The 21,487-nt window shown below is 44.0% G+C and overlaps 1 protein-coding gene across 2 annotated transcripts in view; it reads right to left on the bottom strand.

The window, feature by feature from the left end:
* The window catches only part of wwtr1 (WW domain containing transcription regulator 1), a 148,596-nt gene that overhangs the window by 28,676 nt on the left and 98,433 nt on the right, over positions 1-21,487 (bottom strand). For both annotated transcript variants that reach the window (XM_041183024.1, XM_041183025.1), the window contains exon 2: positions 9,656-9,780. In XM_041183024.1, coding sequence (XP_041038958.1) covers positions 9,656-9,780 — 125 coding nt within the window. The remainder of the gene's footprint in view (positions 1-9,655; positions 9,781-21,487) is intronic.

Below are 21,487 nucleotides of genomic sequence, written 5' to 3'. Positions count from 1 at the left end.
AATTCGCCCGTTGACTTCAAATTTTGACAAAAATTAAGGGCTGCCACATACTGCACAAGAGACATGGAACAAATAATGAGGACTGTGGATTTCAACAGATAAAGTCTGCCAACAAATGGAGTGCAACGCAAAGTAGATCCTGTTCAACAAGTAGCTTTTCAACAGAATTCCCTCTCCTGGGCTGTGAAATAGGGGAGAAGAGAGATATACAAGAGTGTGAATCCCCTTTGGAAAGTAATCAGAATTCCTGGCATTTCCAAATGAGAAAGAAAGCTAAAACAAAAGAACCAATACCGTAAAGCTGAACTTTGTCAAAGTACCAACTGAGTTCAAAGCTTTATCACAAGTTTCCTCAGGTAACTTAACCAAACCATAAAAGGCCTTCCTTCCACTCTAATAAGCCCTGTTATTAACTCCGGGCTCCAGCACTAGTTGTATGTTCTCACTTAATTTCATATACACAGATACAGCATTCACATACAAATAAGCGCACGTGCAGACACACAGACATAAACAATGCACACACAAGTTCCCAAACCATGTAACTGGACAAACTGTTTCTTCTCTAACTACAAAATGCTAGTGTAACTGTGTCTGTTTACTTTGCACTTCCTTTAACAATGTGATACAGTCACCAGATCAACTCTGAGAATCAGTACATTTTAGAAGGTTTTATTTAAGGCTCATCAAGGTGAAGGACATCAGTTACAGGGTAGCAAAACACTCTCCACATCTGGTGCCAAGTATCGCAGTGGGATGTTCCCAGGGCCAGTACAGTATGGGTCGGATGCAGAGTAAAGCTTCTTCTATTCTGTTAACCGTAGAGGAGTACACATACTGCACAGATATGGATTTTCCAAATCCTGTACCAGCCCTTCTGTGACTTATATTACCAGCACTTGGGTCCTATTCCAGAAGACTGGAGATAGATTCCTCCCACTGTATTTAATCTCCGACATCTGACCCCTCTTCTCCCAATTGGCAGAGTCATGTTGCTCATGAAAGTACAATCGTTGCTGGGATAAAGATGCGGGTTTCAGTGAGGCAGGCTCCCAGAATCCACCCTAAACAAGGGTACTGTAAACTTGGCCAATTATTATTCAATTGTGGGAAGGTTCTTTCTGTGGAGCCTGATGCCAATAATGGACTGGAACAAGCTCAAGACAGCTGAAACCTCACTTTGTGAGGATTAAGTTTTCCAGTGAACCATACTGCACAGCAGGAGGTCATTGAACCCATCATGGCTACGCTGAATCTTTGGAAGAGTTATCCAGTTTGACCCAACCTCCTGCTCTTTCCACATAGTCCTGTTAAGTCTTTCCCTTCAAGTACTTATCCAGTTCTGTTTTGAATGTTGCTATTGAATCTGCTTCCACCACCCTTGAGGCATTCTAGATTACAACAACACGCTGTGTCTCAAGTGTTTCCTTGTATCATCTCTGATTCTTTTAGCAGTTACCTCAAATCCATGTCCTCTGGTCACTGACCCTTCTGCCAAGGATAAGATGATTCTCCTTATTTATTCTATCAATGTGTGATTTTAAACTCATCCAACTAATCTCCTCTCAACCTTCTCTGTTGCAAGGGGAAAAAGCCCAACATCTCCATACTCTCCCCCACATAACTGAATTAGTGGCTGCGTAATTCTACACCGGGCTCCAGATTAGTCCGCAGTTGGGCTGTTGGGCTGTAGTCTCAATTATAGCAAATGGGCTGCTCTGTGATACTAATAGTCCCACTCCATTGGTGATATCACTGGAGTAGGAGAGATTGAAAGCTAAGGAGTAATGAAAACACTTTCAAGAAAAAGCATATTTTCCCCCTAATTTAAAAACTTTCAAAACTGTGTAAGAGTCACACAGCGCCAGGACAAAACCTGCGGCCCTTGTTTCAGAAGCACTGCTGGTTTCACAGGCCTTAAAGGCTAGTGGCTTTTCACGTTAGTGGAAGGAGATGGTACCGTAGTGGTAATGTCACGGGACTAGTAATTCAGAGGCTTGGACAAATGCTCTGAAGACCTGAGTTCAAATCCCACCACTCCAGCTGGGAGAATTTAAATTCAATTAATTAACCTGTAATTAAAATGCTAGCCTGGGTACTAATGATCATATAACTACAGAACTGTCATAAAAACCCATCTTGGTTCACTAATGGGAAGGAAGAATGGAAATCTGCTATCCTCACCTGACCTGACCTATATGTACCTCCATAGCCACAGCAGTGTAGTTGCCTCGCACTCCCCCTGAAATGGCTGAGTGAGCCACTCAGTTGTACAAATCACTACAAGAAAAGACCACTGTGGGTGTACCTACAGCAGATGGACTGCAGCAGTTCAGTTGCAGTTAGGGACAGGTACTAAATGCTGTTCTTGCTGGTGACACCCCATATCTCGAGAATAAATAAAAAAACATTAGATATGATATTACAACAGGGTGTTTGTGGGAATGGACAGTGGGTGGCTTGACATGTTCTTGGCTTAGTTTGCTCTTGCCTCTGAATCAGAAGGATGCTGGTTCAAACCCTGCATGATCTAGGCTGGCACTGCATTGAATTACAGGAGTGTGCTTGTCAGAGGTAGCCTTCTTCAGGTGAGTTGATGACTGTGGGCCTGCCTTCAGGTGAAGTGTCAAGAATCTCAAAGAAGAGCAGGGACTTCTCATGGTGCCTTGACCAACGTTGTTCCCTCAGGCAATATCACAAAAAGCAAGTTAACTGTTCAAATTTGCAGCTTTTGGGGTCTTGCTGCCTGAAAATATTTATCATGTTTGCTTTCAGACCAACAGTCATAGCATTTCAAACCAATTCATTGTCAATTGAAGACATTCCTGGGAGACAGATGCTCAATAAGCAAAGGCTTCTTTTCCCCCTCTTGCTTTCTGCCGGCTCCTCCTTTGTTTCAGCAAATCAGAAGGCCATTCAGCCCATTGCCCCTGTACCAACTCTTTCAAAGAGCTATTCAATTAGTCCCACTCCCGCGCACTTCACCACAACTCTGCAAATGTTTCCTTTTCAAGTATTTAACCAATTTCCTTTCAAAAGTCATTAATGAGACTGCTCCATCGTCCTTTCAGGCAGTGCATCCCTGATCATAACAACTTGCTGTGAGAAAAAAAAATGTTGCTGATAAATTTCAGAAAGCTTTTAAAAGCTTTTCCCTTTGCATCTGTGGGGAGCCTTCAGCCACTTTGGCAGAGAAAGAAGAAAAGTAAAGTGTATGAAAAACAAACAGGCTAACTAACAGATTTTCCATTTCATCACACGAGCCCCAGAACTGAACTCACATTTGGAAATAATTTACTGCTAGACGACTTTATGCAACAAATAGCTCAGAACACTGGTTGCACAGACAGCTGAGTGTTTAGCAATGCGAGGATTTAAACCCAAGGGAATAGCTGCTCAAGTTAGAAACCTTTGTTAATATTTAAGCTGGTTTCCACCTCTTTTGGCAGGCAAACACAGTGCTAGCATAGCACTTACTGGAATACACAGCTGACAACTTGGGCAGAGACAATTCATTTATCCCCAGTCTCCATAAAGGAACAACTTGCTTTCACATCACACCTTTTATGACCTTAGGACATCTCAAAAGACGTTACGGCCAAAGAAGTACTTTTGAAGTGTAGTCACTGCTGAAATAAAGGAAATAAAGGTTGGAATATTCCAGCCACCCGCCCCCCCCCCCCCCCCCCCGCCCACCACCACCCCCCCCCCCCCCCCACCACCCCACCACCCATGGTGGGTCCCCCAGCAGCGGGACCAGTGAGCCACTGAAATGGTGGGGGGGGGGGGGCGGGGGAGGGGTGGAAAATTCCAGCCAGCGCGACCAATTTATACCCAGCAAGATCCCACAAACAGCAACATTGATAATGACTAGATTATCTGTTGTTTGTGATGTTGGCTGAGGGATAAATATCGGCCAGGACACCAGAGATAGCTTCCCTGCTCTCCCTTAAAATAGTGCCACAGGATTTTTTTTAACTTCCACTTTGGAGGGCAGAAGGGGACCCCGTTTAATTCTCATCAGAAACACGGCACCTCCGACAGTGCAGCATTCCCTCAGTACTACGCTGGAGTCTCGGCCCTAGATTACTTGCTGAAGTCTCTTGTGTGGGACTTTAACCTGCAAACTTCTGCCCCAGAGGTGAGACTGTTGCCACTGAGCCACTCAAAAATCTTACATGCCTGGTCCACACCAACCCTACTTGGCGTTGGGTCAGGCAAGGACATTTCTGGTTGTAAGCACACCACAAGATGACTTTCATAAGGCTACGTCTCCAAAAGCAGATTGGATGACGAGCCAGAGGGTCAGCAGTACTCATTTTTGATGCTTCCAAGTTTTAATTGATTAGCACACCAAAGTCTGTGCCTGGTTCGCTACAAATAGAGTTCCTAACAAGTGAGCTTCCACAATATAAGTGGACGTAAGAACTAACAGTGACGAAAGCAAGGACAGTGAGCTTCAGACGTTTTAACCCAAACAGAACTCTATTTATATTTTAATCCATTCAATTTTTGTAATCCTTAATCAGGTATAAAAATCAACAGGCACTTGGAGAGATTTGAGGTCATCAAAAAGAGCCAGCACTCAATCTTCATAGGCTTAAATGGCATGCCAATACCTGCCAATGGTTGTCTATACCGTCAGAGTGTCCAGGTCAAACTTACTTTCCATTCTTAATAATTCATTAGAAGGTGTAGTACCAAGGGACTGGTGGATTTTTTTTTAATTTATTCGTGGTATGTGGGCATCGCTGGCTAGGCCAGCATTTATTGCCCACCCCTAATTGCCCTTGCGAAGGTGGTGGTGAGCTGCCTTTTCGAACTGCTGCAGTCCTGTTAGGGAGGGACTCCCAGGATTCTGACACAGTGACAGTTAAGGAACGGCGATATATTTCCAAGTCAGGATGGTGAGTGACTTGGAGGGGAACTTCCAGGTGGTGGTGTTCCCATGTATCTCCTGTCCTTGTCCTTCTAGATGGTAGTGGTCATGGGTTTGGAAGATGCTGTCTAAGAAGAGTGATTGAGTTCTTGCAGTGTATCTAGTAGATGATACACACTGCAGCCACTGTGTGTCGGTGGTAGAGGGAGTGGTTGTTTGTGGATGGGGTGCCAGCGATCTGCTTTGTCCTGAATGGTGTCAAGCTTAACTGTTGTTGGAGCTGCACTCATCCAGGCAAATGGAGACTATTCCACCACATTCCTGACTTGTGCCTTGTAGATGGTGAACAGGCTTTGGGGAGTCAGGAGGTGAGTAATTCACCACAGGATTCCTAGCCTGCTCTTGTAGCCACAGTATTTATATGGCTAGTCCAGTTCAGTTTCTGGTCAATGGTAAGCCCCAAGATGTTGAAAGTGGGGGATTCAACAATGGTAATGTCATCGAATGTCAAGGGGCAATGGTTAGATTCTCTCTTGTTGGAGATGATCATTGCCTGGCACTCATGTGGCGCGAATGTTACTCGCCACTTGTCAGCCCTTGCTGCATTTGGACACGGACTGCTTTAGTGTCTGCGGAGTTCCGAATGATGCTGAACACTGTGCAGGCATCAACTAATATCCCCACTTCTGACCTTATGATGGAAGGAAGGTCATTGATGAAGCAGCTGAAGATGGTTGGGCCTAGGACACTTCTCCGAGGAATTCCTACAATGACGTCCCAGAACTGAGATGATTGGCCACCAACAACCACAAATATTTTCCTTTGTGCTAGGTATGACTCCATCCAGCAGAGAGTTTTCCCCCGATTCCCATTGACTCCAGTTTTGCTAGGGCTCCCTGATGCCACATTCGGTCAAATATAGCCTTGATGTCAAGGCCAGTCACTCTCACCTCACCTCTGGAGTTCAGCTGTTTCTTCCATGTTTGAACCAAGGCTGGAATGAGGTCAGGAGCTGACTGACCCTACTGAGCATCAGTGAGCAGATTATTGTTAAGCAATTGCCACTTGATAACATTGTTGATGACCCCTTCCATCACTTTACTGATGCTCAAGAGTAGACTGATGGAGCAGTGATTGGCTAGGTTGGATTTGTCCTGCTTTTTTTTTTGTGTACAGGACATACCTCGGCAATTTTCCACATTGTCAGGTAGATGCCAGTGTTGTAGCTGTACTGGAACAGCTTGGCTAGGGACACGGCAGGTTCTGGATAGCTAATGTAATCCCTATATTTAAGAAGCGGGACAGAACATGACCTGGGAATTATAGACCAGTAAGGTTAACGTCAGTGGTAGGAAAAGTAATGGAATCCTTTTTAAAAGAGAGTATAGAAGAACACCTAAAAATGAGAAATATAAAAATAAATAGTCAGCATGGATTTCAAAAGGAAAATTCTTGCTTCAGCAACCTTATTGAATTTTTTGAGGAGTTAACAGAGAGTAGACATTGGTAATGCGGTAGATGTAATTTATCTGGATTTTCAAAAGACCTTTGATAAGTTGCTCTATAATAGACTAACAAATAAGATTACAGAATGTGGAGTCAGGAGACAATTGACAGAATGGATTGCTATCTGGCTTCAAAACAGAAAGTAGAGAGTGGGAGTAAAGGGTAGTTATTCAGAATGGCAGAAGATGGGAAGTAGCATTCCACAAGGATCAGTGCTGGGGCCACCATTGCTCACAATTTATATCAACGATTTGGACTTTGGAATTTCTAAATTTGCGGATGACACCAAATGAAGAGTGAGGGGTGGAGTGGGGGTGGTTAGTCAATACTGAGGAGGACTGCAACAAATTACAGAAGGAAATTAATAAACTTGCAGAATAGGCAAACAATTGGCAAATTAAGCTCAGCAGATAAATAAGCAGTAATGAATTTTGGTAGGAAGAATAGGGAGGTCATTTATTATTTGGAAGATGCAAGTCTAGTGAAATAGAGGAACAAAGAGCTTTCGGAGTACAAATACACCAATCACTAAAAGTTGCACTGGAGGTTTGCAGCACTATAAAAAAAATAGACCAAGCACTCAGCTTTGTCTCAAAAGGGATAGAATTGAAAAGTGTGGACATTATGCTGAACCTTGGTTAGACTGCACATAAGAGTACTGCGTGCAGTTCTGGTCACCATATTATAAAAAGTATATAGAGGCACTGACTGAAGAGGATGTATACAAGCATAATACCAGAAATGCATGGATATACATATCAAGGAAGGGTTGATAGTTGGGTTAGGGTGGCCAACGATGAGGGTGTCACCAAAACCAGACACCCTTCTGATGCGCATTGGATGACATCATCCAACATCATCCATGGTGACATTTTTGCATTTTGAGATTCTGCATCATTGGAGAGACAACTGAGGGGTAGGGTAGGTGGTTTGCAAAGAAAATACTAAAAAGTATCAAAACTGACCTGACTTTTATATCCTCATCGCATTAAGGCTGCTGCAGGAAGGGAAAGGAATGAGTACAGGCCCCTGCCAGTGCTTTACTAAGATGAGTGGTCTTAGGGTCAAAATAATGGATGTGAAGCCATCCAGTATTGGACAATGGTCAACCAGCTAAAACCAGACATTTGGCTGTCCTAACTGACAGGGTCTCTTTTCTTGAGAGAAGGGAGGCCTAACAGACATCTTTGAAATTATGAAAGTTCTCAATAGATAAAGAGAGAATGTCTCTTCTTGAGGGAAGGGCATAACTCGAGGTCATCAATTTAAGATAGTCACCAAGAAATCTAATAGGGAAATCAGAAGAAATTTTCTTTATCCAAAGAGTGGTGAGAATGTGGAACTCACTACGACAGAGAGTGGTTGAAGCAAATAGTATGGATGTATTTGAGAGGAAGCAAGGCAAACATTTGGGGGAGAAGGGAACAGGTCATTACAATGGTGAATTTAGGTGGGAAAGATGAGAGGAGGCTCAAATGGAGCATGAATACTAGCGTGGCACCGTGGGCCAAATGGTCTATTTCTCTGCCATATACCCTGTATAATTTTATGACTAATCTCCCAGGTTGCCCACAGTCAAGTCCAGAAGATTAATCTTCAATTCCTGGAGACCGCATGGTAATTCTGGAGCCTTATTGGTTGCCTTAATAATCACTAACCCCAGCAACGCAGATCTCTCTTATCTCAGTGGATTAATGGTTAGAATTTTTACTGGCACACAACAGGGTTCTCAAATTTCATTGCTGGTACAGAAACTCCTTGTTAAATCACAGGTACAAAGGAAACACCCAATGGCATTGTTATTTGGTAAAGGGCCAGGTTGGTAAACAGAGAACAGCTCAACAACACAATCATTATCAAGCAAATACATACGACACCCAATTTTTTTTCATTCAGAAAAAAACTAAACAATAAAGAAACAAAACTCAAGAAAACAAACAATGCCTGGCAGAAAGAGCATGAAAAGTGTTGCTGAGTTTCAGATGGTGTTATAGACGGCTGGATTTTACGCTGCCCATGCTCTGGAACAGTTGGCGTGGGCAGGTGTGGGCAGGCTGTCTTTGAAAAAACATTTGTCATGGTGGGGAGGGAAGGGATGCACAGCATTCCGGGGTGGGGCGGGAGGGGGTGACCTTTGCACTTCAGGGGCAACAGCCCCCACAAAGTATTACCACCCCCTCTTTATGACTCCCCACCTGGCCTCCAAGATCTGCCACACCCCCACCCCCACCAATCCCCCTTGCCCCTCTCCCTAGGCTGCCTGATTCGTCCCCACCCATAAGGACCCAATTTACCAGGGTCCGGCGCCATCTTCTCTTCTTCGTGGGCCTCCTTGCAGTCCCATCAGTGCCCACGACTCAGCTCTGGCACTGCCGGGACTGGAAGAGCTGTCAGCAGCTCTTGGGGGCAGAACTTCCTCCCATCAAGGGGAGAAAGTGCCACTCTCAGCCTGTTTAGCCTGCTGGCAACGCACTATCGCTGTGGGGTGGGCCTTTTTTTTGGATCTGTTGAGGGGACAGGAGTGGCCGCAATATGCTCACCCCTTACCTCACCACCACCCCTTGTAGAATTGTAAATTGTGCCCAGAGTTACAGAGTTTTATGGAGATCCTGTCCGACGGTGTCAGGTGGGGAGGGGTTTGGCTCCCCTCCGGTCTCTCCTCAGTGAAGTAACAATAAGCCCTAAACCAACACAACTGCAAAACCATCAGCTGAATTAAGTAAATAGAAAACATGGGCTTTTGTCAAAAAGGGGAAAAAATTTAACAGCATAAAACAAACAAAAGCCAACAACTGCAGACAATTAAACTGCAACAACAATGTAGGGGTCACCCTAACAGGATCAGTGGATCTAGAAGTGGACCTGAGGAACAGGTCAAATAGTGACAACCTAGTGACACACTGCTGAGAGCGATTCAAGTTCCAGAATTGAAGGAATGTGCAGCACATACTCGGATCTGGATGTCTTGCCCACCCAAAGACAGGGATCTGGGAGCTGAAGCAAAGTGCATATAAACAGGTATAATGATGGGAAAAATAGAGCTTAGAGGGCATTTCCACAGTGCATTGGACCAGCTTGCTGATTTTATATAAAATCAGCACTTCAATACACAGGAGGCATAAGGAAGCTGGAAATTGGCAGCTCAGTCTGTAAAGATGCTCAAAATGTTCTGACATTTATGCTTTGATTGTTAAAGCTGAAGTTCCTGGAACAGCGTCTGAAACCTGGTTTAGAATAACTATTCACTGTGCTCATGAAAAAGGAACTGACCAGGATTTGGATGAGCCACAGGCATGGATCTCTGCTGCATCTGGTTTGATGTCCCAGCCGTGTTCAGGTTCATCTGACTCATGGTCTTCCGTGGATCATGCCATGTTGTTATCCTGTCTACATGGCTGTAAAGAAAAACGGTTGAAAGAAAAGTTAGATTTAATAGTCTTTTCCTCTGCGGTGACAATTCAATACGTGCAGCACGCGCTGTAAAACCATTGAAATAGTCGTTGGGTAGCGCAGAACTTGAGTATTGCTGAAAAAAGAACACTTGTCAAAGCTTTTCGTCTTGCACTCATCGGGACAATCGCAAGAATACCAATGTCAGGGGAAGCAACAACTTTATACTGTATGAGAAGAGAGTGTTGATTGGTTGGCAAGTGGAATGTCCCGATGAGTGCAAGATGAAAAGCTTCGATAAAACCATAAAGATATACTTCCTTTGCGATTGTCTCCATGTCATTCTACTGAACTTTTGGAAGAACTTTCGACATCAAACCACAGGCCTGGTGGTAGGGGAGAGTATAGTCAGGGAGACAGTGGCTTAATGGTAATGTCACTGGACTAGTAACTTAGAGGCCCAGGCTGGAGGGTGGATTCAAGCCCCACCATGGCAGCCGGTGGAATTTAAATTCAGCTAACAAAACTTGAATTGAAAGCTAGAATTGGTAATGGTGATCATGAAACCGTTGTCAATTGTTGTAAAAACCCATCTGCTTCACTAATGTCCTTTAGGGATGGAAATCGGCCACCCTTACCAGTCTGGCCTACGTGTGACTCCAGATCCACAGTCTTTGATCGGCTCTTAACTGCCCTCTGAAATGGCCTAGTAAGCCACTCAGTTCAAGGGCAATTAGAGATGGGCAACAAATGCTGGCCTTGCCAGTGACACCCACATCCCATAAAAGAATAAAGAGAAAAAGAGGCTCTTTGACATGACACTGGAAATCTTTCCTTAATTTTGGAGAATTATTTTCTCCCACCTTATTACGATTCTCAGCCATATAGAATTCCTCAAATTTTGACATTAAATTAAAACATTTGTCTTGAGCTGTACATCGGAAGGTATATCAAGTCGACAAAACCTCAGATTTACCCCCACCCCCCCAACACCGGAACTCTATTTATTTCCTTTTTAACTAGATTGCCTGGCAACTCACAGAGAGGAAAGGGGATAAGAAAAAAAAAAAGACTTATATTCATATCTTGCCCTTTGCAACCCCAGGACTTTCCAAAGCACTTTACAACCATTTAAATACTTTTGATACATAGTCAATTTAATAATGTACTAAATGTTGGTTGAGAGTTAAATATTGGTCAGAACACAGGGAACAACTCCCCTGCTCTTCTTCGAATAGTGTTAAGAGATCTTTTGTATCCATCTGGCAGAGCAGATAAGGTGTTGTTTTGACATCTCATCCAAAGGACAGCGCCTCTGGCCACAAGGCTGATTTTTACCCAAGTCTACTAAACTCATCCAAAGCACAAACTAGAAATTGAACCTGAGACCTTCTGATGCATGAGGCTTAGTAAAATGCCAACTGGTGTCTGTATTGTCTGGGCCACTGCGGGGGGAACATGTTGGCACCTCTTTCATTCCAAATTATTTTCTTGTCAATGGTCATCGGGAATAGACGGAATGTGGAGTTGAGGCCACAATCAGCTCAGCCGTGATCTTATTGAACGGCGAAGCAGGCTTAAAGGGCTGAATGGCCTACTCCTGCTCCAAATTCATTCATGTACTGCACTGGGGCGTCAACATTAACTTTGTGCTTAAGCTCTGGAGCGAGACTTGAACCCACTATCTTCCAACTCAGAGGTAAGAGTCACAGCTGACCCTGAGAAGGAAAGATGGGAGAACCAACATAATAAGCCACCATGATCTTGGGCTAATCATTAATGCTTCACAAGTTATGACATTATACAATCTAGTAAAGTAGGTCTTTTGTTATTGTTCTCTTTCACTTCATGGCACAGTTGAAGTCTTCCTATGCGTGCAGTTATCACTACTGAGAAATCACCGCTTTCAGGGTGTTTTCTGACTCACCCATCCCAATGCTCTCATTAAAAAAAACAATCCATTGTGACTGCACTGATTTTTGAGTCAAACACTCAGGCTGCACAGCTACAATCCAACAAAAGTATAACACAGTGTTACAGGCCCGTGCTCCATTGTGCAACCTGCAGAACTTGTCTCAACACGTTTGCTCGTTCATCCTTGAGATAAGATTTCACACATATTAAATAAAAAGAGGCACAAATTTCCCACGGTTGCACTCAATTTCCTTATAACCATCCAGCTGAAAATTGCTTAGGGGTCTCTCAGGCAAACACTGTCCATTACAAATTTACTATACCTCATGCAGATGGACTACAAAGAAAATTTGTCTTACATACAATTTACTTTATCGCTTTGCACACATTTATGCCTGTTTTAATGTATTCACGGAGTTACAGAGGGCTAAATTTTACCAGCGCTCTGGAGACAGGCTGGGAGGCAGCTAGGCTGGCAAAATGGTGGTGGAAGGTGGCAAGATGGGAGCCGAACATTTCCCTGCCACCACAAGACATTACCAGCAGTGGAATTCAGGGAGGTGGCCAATTGTTCTAAACAAATGCCCAATTATGGGCCGCTTCCCAACCCCTGCTGGAATTTTATGCTGTATGGTGGGGCTGTTCCTTTGTGAGTAGGCTACCAGGTAAACCCTGGCAGCCTCCAGCAAATTCACGGGGGGAGGGGGGGGGCCTTCTTTAATGACTGCTGCATGGCCCAAAGAGGCCCCCCCCCATCCCCCACCCTGGCAACAATAGCCACCCCCCGCCCTGGCAACAATAGCCACCCCCATGGCTACAGCACCACCACTGGAACATGCAAACTAACCCCCCCCAACCCCAATCTCTGGGGCCAGCCTGTCTCCTGGCCCCACCACGGTAAGAGAACAAACCGACCCTGCCTTCGAGGGTGCCTCGCCAATGCAGGTGCCCTCTTCTTCCCCTTGCAGCCTCAGAAGTGGCCACCCCTGATTGTGCCAGCATCTCTGGGAGGTGGGCTGTCATCCTCAATTGGGGAGCAAGCCTCTTAATTGGCTGCACGCAGGTAAAGTGCTGCCCAGGATCCAGCCACCCACCCACCTGGACCCGAGTCCTCCTTACGATCCCGGCAACAGGACTACTCATCAGCCCATAGAGTCTAAAGCACAGAATAGACCCTTCCAACCAACTGATCTATGCTGGAATTCATGTTCCATAAGAGCCCTCTCCCCTACATCTTCACTTAATCCTCTCAACATATCTTCTATTCTTTTACCCCTTATATGTTTCACTAACTTCTCCTTAAAAGCACCTTTATTATTCGCCTTGACTACGCCATGTGGTAGCAAGTTCCACATTCTCACCACATCCTCAATAAAGAAATATCTCCTGAATTCCCTGTTGGATTTCTTTGCATCGTCTTGTATTTATGTCCTCTTGTTTTGGACTCTCCTGCAAGTGGAAACATTTTCTCTACGTTATTTAAAATTCATTTTATGGGATGTGGGCATCGCTGGCTAGGCCAGCATTTATTGCCCATCCTTAATTGCCCTTGAGAAGGTGGTGGTGAGCTGCCTTCTTGCACCGCTGCAGTCTATCTGGTGTAGGCACACTCACAGTGCTGTTCGGGTGGGAGTTCCAGGATTTTGACCCAGTGACAGTGAAGGACGGCGATATATTTCCAAGTCAGGATGGTGAGTGACTTGGAGGGAACTTCCAGGTGGTGATGTTCCCTTGTATCTGCTGCCCTTATCCTTCTAGATGGTAGCAGTCGTGGGTTTGGAAGGTGCTGCCTAAGGAGGCTTGGTGAGTTTCTACAGTTCATCTTGTAGATGGCACACACTGCTGCTACTGTGTGTCGGTGGTGGAGGGAGTGAATGTTTGTGGATGGGGTGCTGATCAAGCAGGCTGCTTTGTCCTGGATGGTGTCAAGCTTCTGACTGTTGTGGGAGCTGCATTCGTCCAGGCAAGTGGAGAGTATTCTGTCACACTCTTGACACCTGCCCTATCAAACCCTTTCATGATTTTAAAGACTTTCATCAAGTCACCCCTCAGCCTTTTCTTTTCCAGAGAGAAGAGCTCCAACCTGTTCAGCCTTTCCTAATAAGTATATCCTCTCAATTCTGATATCACCTGGTATTGTTTTTATTTATATAATGCACTACTTGGACCCAACCTCGATCCAAGGTACCCTAGTCAAGGATACAAGGCTCCAATATCACCTGTGCCCTCTCACACTAGTCCCCAGTGAAGGTCTGAAGTGCTGCTCTCCTCACAGATGGAATTTTTCAGCCAAGCTCAACATGACTATGGACAACTGACTCTGACAACCAATGACATCTGTGGCAATGAGTAAAGAAGCTACTAGACTCGACATACTCTTAATTCTTTTACTCATGCTTTAAATGAAAGTCTTTAAAATCATGGAAGGGTTTTTAAGGGCAGATGTAGAGAAAATGTTTCCACTTGCAGGAGAGTCCAAAACAAGAGCTCATAAACACAAGATGATACTAATAAACCCAATCGGAAATTCAGGAGAAATTTCTTTATTCAGGAAGCGGTGAGAATGTGGAACTCACTACCACGTGGCGTAGTCAAGGTGAATAGTATATGTTTTTAAGAAGAAGCTAGTGAAACATATAAGGGATAAAAGAATAGAAAATATGTTGATAGGGTTAAGTGAAGAGGTATAAGTACCTGAGGTACTCTTAGCAACAGATCCTAACTTAAAACAAAATGATCTTCCCACACAGCGGGAAGTTCTTTAGAAAAATGCAACCCAGGCATGAATTGGGGCCCAGGTGATTACTCAGACTATAATCCCCTATTCTTTAAACCATTTCAGGTTCACGGTATAATAAACAGGATTAAGAGCTTATTCGTATTTTCCATAACTTTATCATAACATTAAATGTACAAAAGCGCAGTGTTGTCACCTCTGAAGACAGATGATGTACATTTTGATTTTTGCATTTTCTCTTGGATGAGGTCTGATAAATTCTCATTTAAAACCATCAACATGTCCTCTCCTGGTTGGAATGAAGGGTCATCCATTTCTCCATTGATGCACTGTGATGAGTCACAGGGCCATGAGAAATAGTTAAATTCACTATCAGGAACAAGGAAGGTTTCCTTGGTCAGTTAGCTCTAGATCCAAGACAGATCCAGATCCCATAGTACAAAATGGGTAGTAGCAAATTGACAACAGAGTTTTAAAGTTATCCCATTGAAATCAATGGGGACAAAATGGGGTGAGATATAAACTGGGCTGCTGATTTGCTCCCATCTGTTTTATACTGTTGCACAAAAGGCAAAATTACAACCAATATGTTTGAAGTGGCCTCTCCCTCTTTGCAAAGTGAAGTATGAAACTCTTACACCATAGAATGAAGGCAATGGGGAACATTCTGAGGCCTGTTGTATCCCTGGACAGAAGCCCTTCCCTTATCTAGGTATGAGGAGGATGCACAATTAGCCAAATTTCACAATTTGGCTCCTGAATTAGTGGATCCATTGCCCAATTGCTCTTAAGTCAAAAGCAATCTTTTTCCAAGCATGTGTTGGCAGTGAGATACCTTGCTCTCCCTATCTTTTCGTATTGTAATATCACATTGCTGACAATATGCCTATGTGGGCTGACAGCTGGTGAAGGTCCTTGCTACTGATGCACATGCAGGAATTTACCGCAATACCCGTGAGGAGAGTCCCACGTTGCTCACTGGTCTTTGCTTAGTTAACTGATCTCAGCCATAACGGCAGTAAGGGCACTTAAACAGGTTTCAGAACTCCTTGATGAGGGAGAGAAAACAACTGGCCCGGGTTTCCCTCTCCTGGTCACTTGTACAGGAATACATGATTGAATCGACTACTGAGGGAGTGCTGTATCAAACTTCTGATAGCCAGATGGTAAAGCACGTAAAAAAAACGTTGGCATATAAGTCAAGCTTCGAAGCCTCGAAAAATCCTTCCAAAAACAGGGGTCAACTTATACACTGAGTATAAAGTGCACCACCAGCGTGGGTGTGGGTGATCGCCATCTTTGTCATTCACCATGTGGGGTCTTGGTCTGCATGGGTGTGTCTTAAACCCTTGTGTATCTTCATAACACAGCCCATATTGCCTGCTTGTTCTCTTGTACCCAGTTATAAGATATTGGTGAGTAAAACATGCATTTGTGTGGTGAAAAATTGAGGCTGGCTACTAATGTGAGTACAGCATGTTGTGGCTGTAAAAGGGGATCAACTTATACTCTGTGTATATACAAAAACATGGGATTGCCTTTTATGCTGGGTTGACTTATACGCGGCGATATGCAGCAATACTAGATTTATTTATGGAATGCAATATTACAAATGTCTGCTTCCTCCCTAACCAACACCAAGTGTTCCAGAAGTCTCTATATGTGCTCAAGGTACTTAACTGTGTACCTTTAACCTCAATTATACAAATAACACACCATTAACACGCTGCACTGTCGGAGGTGGTGTCATTCGGATAAGATATTCAACCGAGGTTCCATTTGCCCTCTCAACTGAATGTAAAAGGTCCCATAGCCTGATTTCAAAGAAGAGCAGGGCAGTTGCCCCCAGTGCCCTGGCCAATGTTTACCCCTCAACCTATATCACTGAAACAGATCATCATCTCCTTGTTCTTTATGGGAGTTTGCTGTGTGCAAATTGGCTGCCGCATTCCCTATATTACAACAGCGACCACGCTTTAGAAAAAAAGTACTCTACTGATTGTAAAGTGTTTTGGGGCATCCCGAGGTCAGGAAGGATGCTATGTAAATGCAGGTCTTACTTCCATAGCTTGCTACGAAGGTTCACATACGAATTAATGTATAGTGGCAACGTACTGGGGTGTCCACAAGACTGTGCTCCAAGAACAGTCAGTGCCTTCAGGATAGAGGCCAGGAACATTGGAGTGAGTAAGTAAAGGAAACAGTGGTGTGGCCCCAAACAACCAACACTCAGTGGAGAAAGGCATTGAGATTGGGATGCAAATTCATTGAATATATTTAAGGCTGGGACAGTCAGATTTTTGGTCTCTCAAGGAATCAAGGGATATGGGGAACGGGCAGTAAAGTGAAACTAAAGCTGAAAGGTCAGCCATTATCATATTGAATGGTGCAGCAGGCTCAACAGGCTGTATACTCTCAGAGCCCTGCTCAATCCCAGCTCATCATGTTGACACAAAACTAAAGGACAAACATTGCACAGTTAAAGAATGAAAGTTTAAGTATTTTTAAAAGATTCTAAGTAACTTTCTCCTTGGAAAACTTTCCAATTGACAGCAGCTCAGACAGTTCAGGAGCCACAAACACAAAGGAGCTCGTAAGACTTAACCACAATTTTTAGCAGTTCCATAAACATTTCCGAGCAGCCTTCAGTGTTGACAGATGGAACACAGGTTTTTCTGCAGTGATTTTCTGCTGTTTTTCATTGAAGTGGTCCATTTTAGAGAGTCTGAAGAGGAGGGGACATTGGCCAGTTTGAGGTCTAGCAACCTCACTGGCAGAACCAAAGGTGATACCCAGAGTCCAGTCTGATTCTTGATCAGAAATTGCACAGATAGATAGGACAATTCAAGAAAAACAGGCATCAATCAAGTAAAAAGCTGTAAAGTGCCTCATATGACCTTTTATCTGTCTCTGCCCTTCTAACTGTGCATACAGCAATGCGTAGATTGTAATTTAAGAATCCTATCTGAAAATAAAGAGTGTTTAATCTTCCTGCATTGTCAACTATGAAAATATTTTCTGACAGGGATCGTTTACTGGAAGGTGTATTTTGTGTTTTCAATTCCCTCCTGTTCATTGGACGAGATGCTAAATGGAGCCCCTCCCTGCCCTCTTGGCTGGATGTAAATGGTACTATTTCAAAGGAGGGCTGAGAAGTTCTCTTGTTGCACTGGCCAACATTTATTAATCAACCAATATCACTAAAAGGGATTGTATGGCCATTTGCAATTAAGGCACAACTAACTAACTAACTAACTTACTAACTTATTCACTTTCTTTTGCTCTCTCTTTCTTTCGCTCTTTCTTTATCTCACTTTCTTTCATGTTTACTTTTGCTCTTTAATTCGCTTTTTTCATTCTTTTTCTCGCTCTTTGTTTCTTTCACTCGTTTTTTTTCTCTTTCTCTCATTCTGTTTCTCTTTCTCTTTTACTCGCTCTTTCTCCCTTTTGTCCCTCTCACCCACACATCCTCTCTCTGTGGCTTTCTATCCCTATCTTTCTTTCTTTTTCTAGAGGTCAGAGGCAAATTCTGACCAATGACAGCATTTTGAAGTCACCCAACTGGAGGTGGGGCAAGTGGGTAATGAGTGAGTTGTGTTGTATACTCTCATCATTCACTTCAAATGAACACAATAGACCCAGGTAAAGCAGGTGTCACGGAGAGTACATGACAGGCGCCTGTCATGTTGCATCAGTAATTTATTACTGTACAGGGCTAACCAAAAGAATTGTGTAAATAACAAATGAAGCATTCTCACCCTAGCCAGTACAACTGGTCTGAGATGTATGTGTGTGTTTTGTATTTGCAGGGTGCACAAGATAATTGCTTACCATGTTTGGCAATTTAAGGCGTGGATGTTCAGCACATTCTAAAAATAATATTCAGCTAAACTGAGGCTTGGCTGCTAGCTGATCAAGTTCAGGATGCTGAGTCAGTTTCAAGCAGGCTTATCTTGATGAAAAATGGGAAACATTACACAATTGAGGAGCTACGGCAACAGAGACACCCCTGGAGAAATTATTGCTATGGGTTGCAGGCTGCGTAACCATGGTTACACAGTTGCCCTCAATGAAAAATCTTGGCATGGGGCAACATAGTCTAAACACTGCCCTTTTGGCCTGGAGCAGGAGACTGCAGTCTGGGGACCGGTGAAGGTGAAGGCATTTAAGTGCTGCAATGGCAGCCTCACTACTGCTGTGATACATGGAGCAAGGCCCTTGGAAACACAGCAACTTGCCATAGCAACTGCATGGTCCTGGGCAGCATTGCCAGACTGTGTCCAGCATACATTCCACCTCCCAGAAAACAAGCAATGAACATTAATTTCCCACTGCACCAGGCCACAACTGAACTACACCACTCTCAATATTAAGGAAAAATAGAAAGGCTTCCATTTCATTAAAGTCCCTCACGATCTCAGGGCATGCCAATGCATTTTAAAGCACTTTGAAGTGTGTTTTTGTTGTATTTGTTTTGCCCATTTGAAAGCAGTAACAGCAATGTGATAATAACCTAGAACATCGGTTTTAGTGATATTGGTGGAGGAATAAGTATTGGCCAGGACAACGGGGAGAACTCTCCTGCTTTTCTTTGTCTTGTGCCATGGGATCTTTTACATCCACCTGGGAGGGGTGACGACACCTCCAACTGTGCAGCACTTCCTCTGTTCCAGCCTCGATTATGTTCTCAAGTCACTGTCATGGGACTTGAACACACGACATTCAGTCTTAGGGGTGAGAGTGCAGCCACTGAGCCAAGGCTGGCACAATACTCAATTTTTGAGGCACCATATTGTCTGCCAAGACTATTTTTTTATTCATTCATGGGATGTGACATCGCTGTCTAGGCCAGCATTTATTGCTCAACCCTAGTTTCCCTTGAGAAGGTGGTGGTGAGCTGCCTTCTTGAACTGCTGCAGTCTATGTGGTGTAGGTACACCCACAGTGCTGTTAGAAAGGGAGTTCTAGTATTTTGACCCAGCGACAGTGAAGGAATGGCGATATATTTCCAAGTCAGGATGATGAGTGGCTTGGAGCGGAACTTCCAGGTGGTGGTGTTCCCATCTATCTGCTGCCCTTGTCCTTCTAGGTGGCAGTGGTCATCGGTTTGGAAAGTGCTGCCTGAGGAAGCTTGGTGAATTCCTGCAGTGCATCTTGTAGATGGTACACACTGCTGCAACTGTGCGTCAGTGGTGGAGGGAGTGAATGTTTGTGGATGAGGTGCCAATCAAGTGGGCTGCTTCTTGAATGTTGTTGGAGTTGCACTCATCCAGGCAAGTGGAGGATATTCCATCACACTCCTGACTTATGCCGTGGAGGTGGTGGACAGGCTTTGGGGTGTCAGGAGGCGAGTTACTCACTGCAGGATTCCTGGCCTCTGATCTGCTCTTGTAGCCACATTTATATGGATGGTCCAGTTCAGTTTCAGGTCAACGGTAACCCCTAGGATGTTGATAGTGGATGATTCAGCGATTGTAATGCCATTGAAAGTCAAGGGACAATGGTTAAATTCTCTCTTGTTGGAGATGGTCATTGCCTGGCACTTGTGTGGCACGAACGTTACTTGCCACTTGTCAGCCCAAGCCTGGATATTGTCCAGATCTTGCTGCATTTGGAAATGGACTGCTTCAGTATCTGAGGAGTCGCGAATTCTGCTGAACATTGTGCAATTATCAGTGAACATCCCCAACTTCTAACCATATGATGGAAGGAAGGTCATTGATGAAGCAGTTGAAGAAGTTTCAGTCTAGGACACTAGAGTCCTCCAGCTGCTTCAAGGGGGCTGGCAAAGTGGCTTCCCTGGGGGTGAAGCATTCCTTTCCAGAGGCTCAGCAGCCCACAGAGAGGCCCATTGGTGGCATTGGCCGCCCCCATATACAAGCCAAATACAAGGTCAGGAATAAGTGGGAGCTCAGGAGAGATTGACAAAGATGTCATGGCCACAAGACAAAGGGTGTGTTAATGGTAGTGTTAAAGACTGAAGGAGGTGCTGATAGTGGCAGAAAGGTGAGGCAGCAGAGTGTGCTGATAGTGGCATAAAGGTGCCTTTATCTTACCTTTATACCACTATCAGCACCTTCCTTAGCCCTTAACACTGCCATTAACACTCCCTTTGTCTTGTGGCCATGACATCTTTGTCAATGTCTCCTGAGTTCCCACCTATCTCTGACCTTCTATTTTGTTCCACCTGCTCCACCCCACCTTAAACAATATAAAATCCATCATATTTTTACTTTTCTTTAGCTCTGAATAAGTCATGTAGACTCGAAACGTTAACTCTGTTTTTCTTTCTCCACAGATGCTGCCAAACCTGTTGAGTTTTCCAGCATTTTCTGTTTTTATTTAAGTATCAGCCCTACTCCAGGGGACCCCAAATGAACAAAACATGTCCTATACTACAGGTTCTCTTTCATGCTGCACCAACTGGGCTGAGGGTTAAGTTAACAGCAAAAAACAAAACCATCTCAAAATCTTCCATTACCAGAACACAAAAAGTTGTCCCTGCCATCGTACTGGCTTGAGTATTTTATTTCCATTCATCCTGTGTTGCCTAACTTCATGACAATAAACAATTGGGCCATTTAATGTCAATAATAGCTTGCATTTATATAGTGCCTTCAACACAGTAAAATGTGCCAAAACACTTCACAGGAGCATTATCGAACACAATTTGGCACTGAGCCATGGAAGAAGATATTAGGGCATGTGAACTGAAATTTGGTCAACGTGGTAGGTTTTAAGAAGCAGAGAAACTTGGAGAGGGAATTCCAGAGCTGAGGGCCTAGGTAGCTCAATGCCCAGTAGTGGATTGATGAAAATTAGGGATGCGCAAGAGACCAGAATTAGAGGAGTACAGAAGTCTTGAGAGGGTTGTGTTAATTGTGTACTAATTGAATAATTAAATTGTATTCCGGTGAAGAGAAGAGAATTCATTGGTGCTCCAATATATAGGAACAGACTGAAACTGTTGTTCTTGGGTTTGGAGGTGCATGTTTGTAATATGTATTTCTGTAAATAAAAGTATATTAAGTATGCAAAAATTAGGCTCCAGTTCTATCCTT

This window comes from Carcharodon carcharias, chromosome 2, assembly GCF_017639515.1.
Source record: "Carcharodon carcharias isolate sCarCar2 chromosome 2, sCarCar2.pri, whole genome shotgun sequence".
NCBI classification, from domain to species: domain Eukaryota; kingdom Metazoa; phylum Chordata; class Chondrichthyes; order Lamniformes; family Lamnidae; genus Carcharodon; species Carcharodon carcharias.
This window is presented reverse-complemented; position numbering and strand designations above follow the sequence as displayed.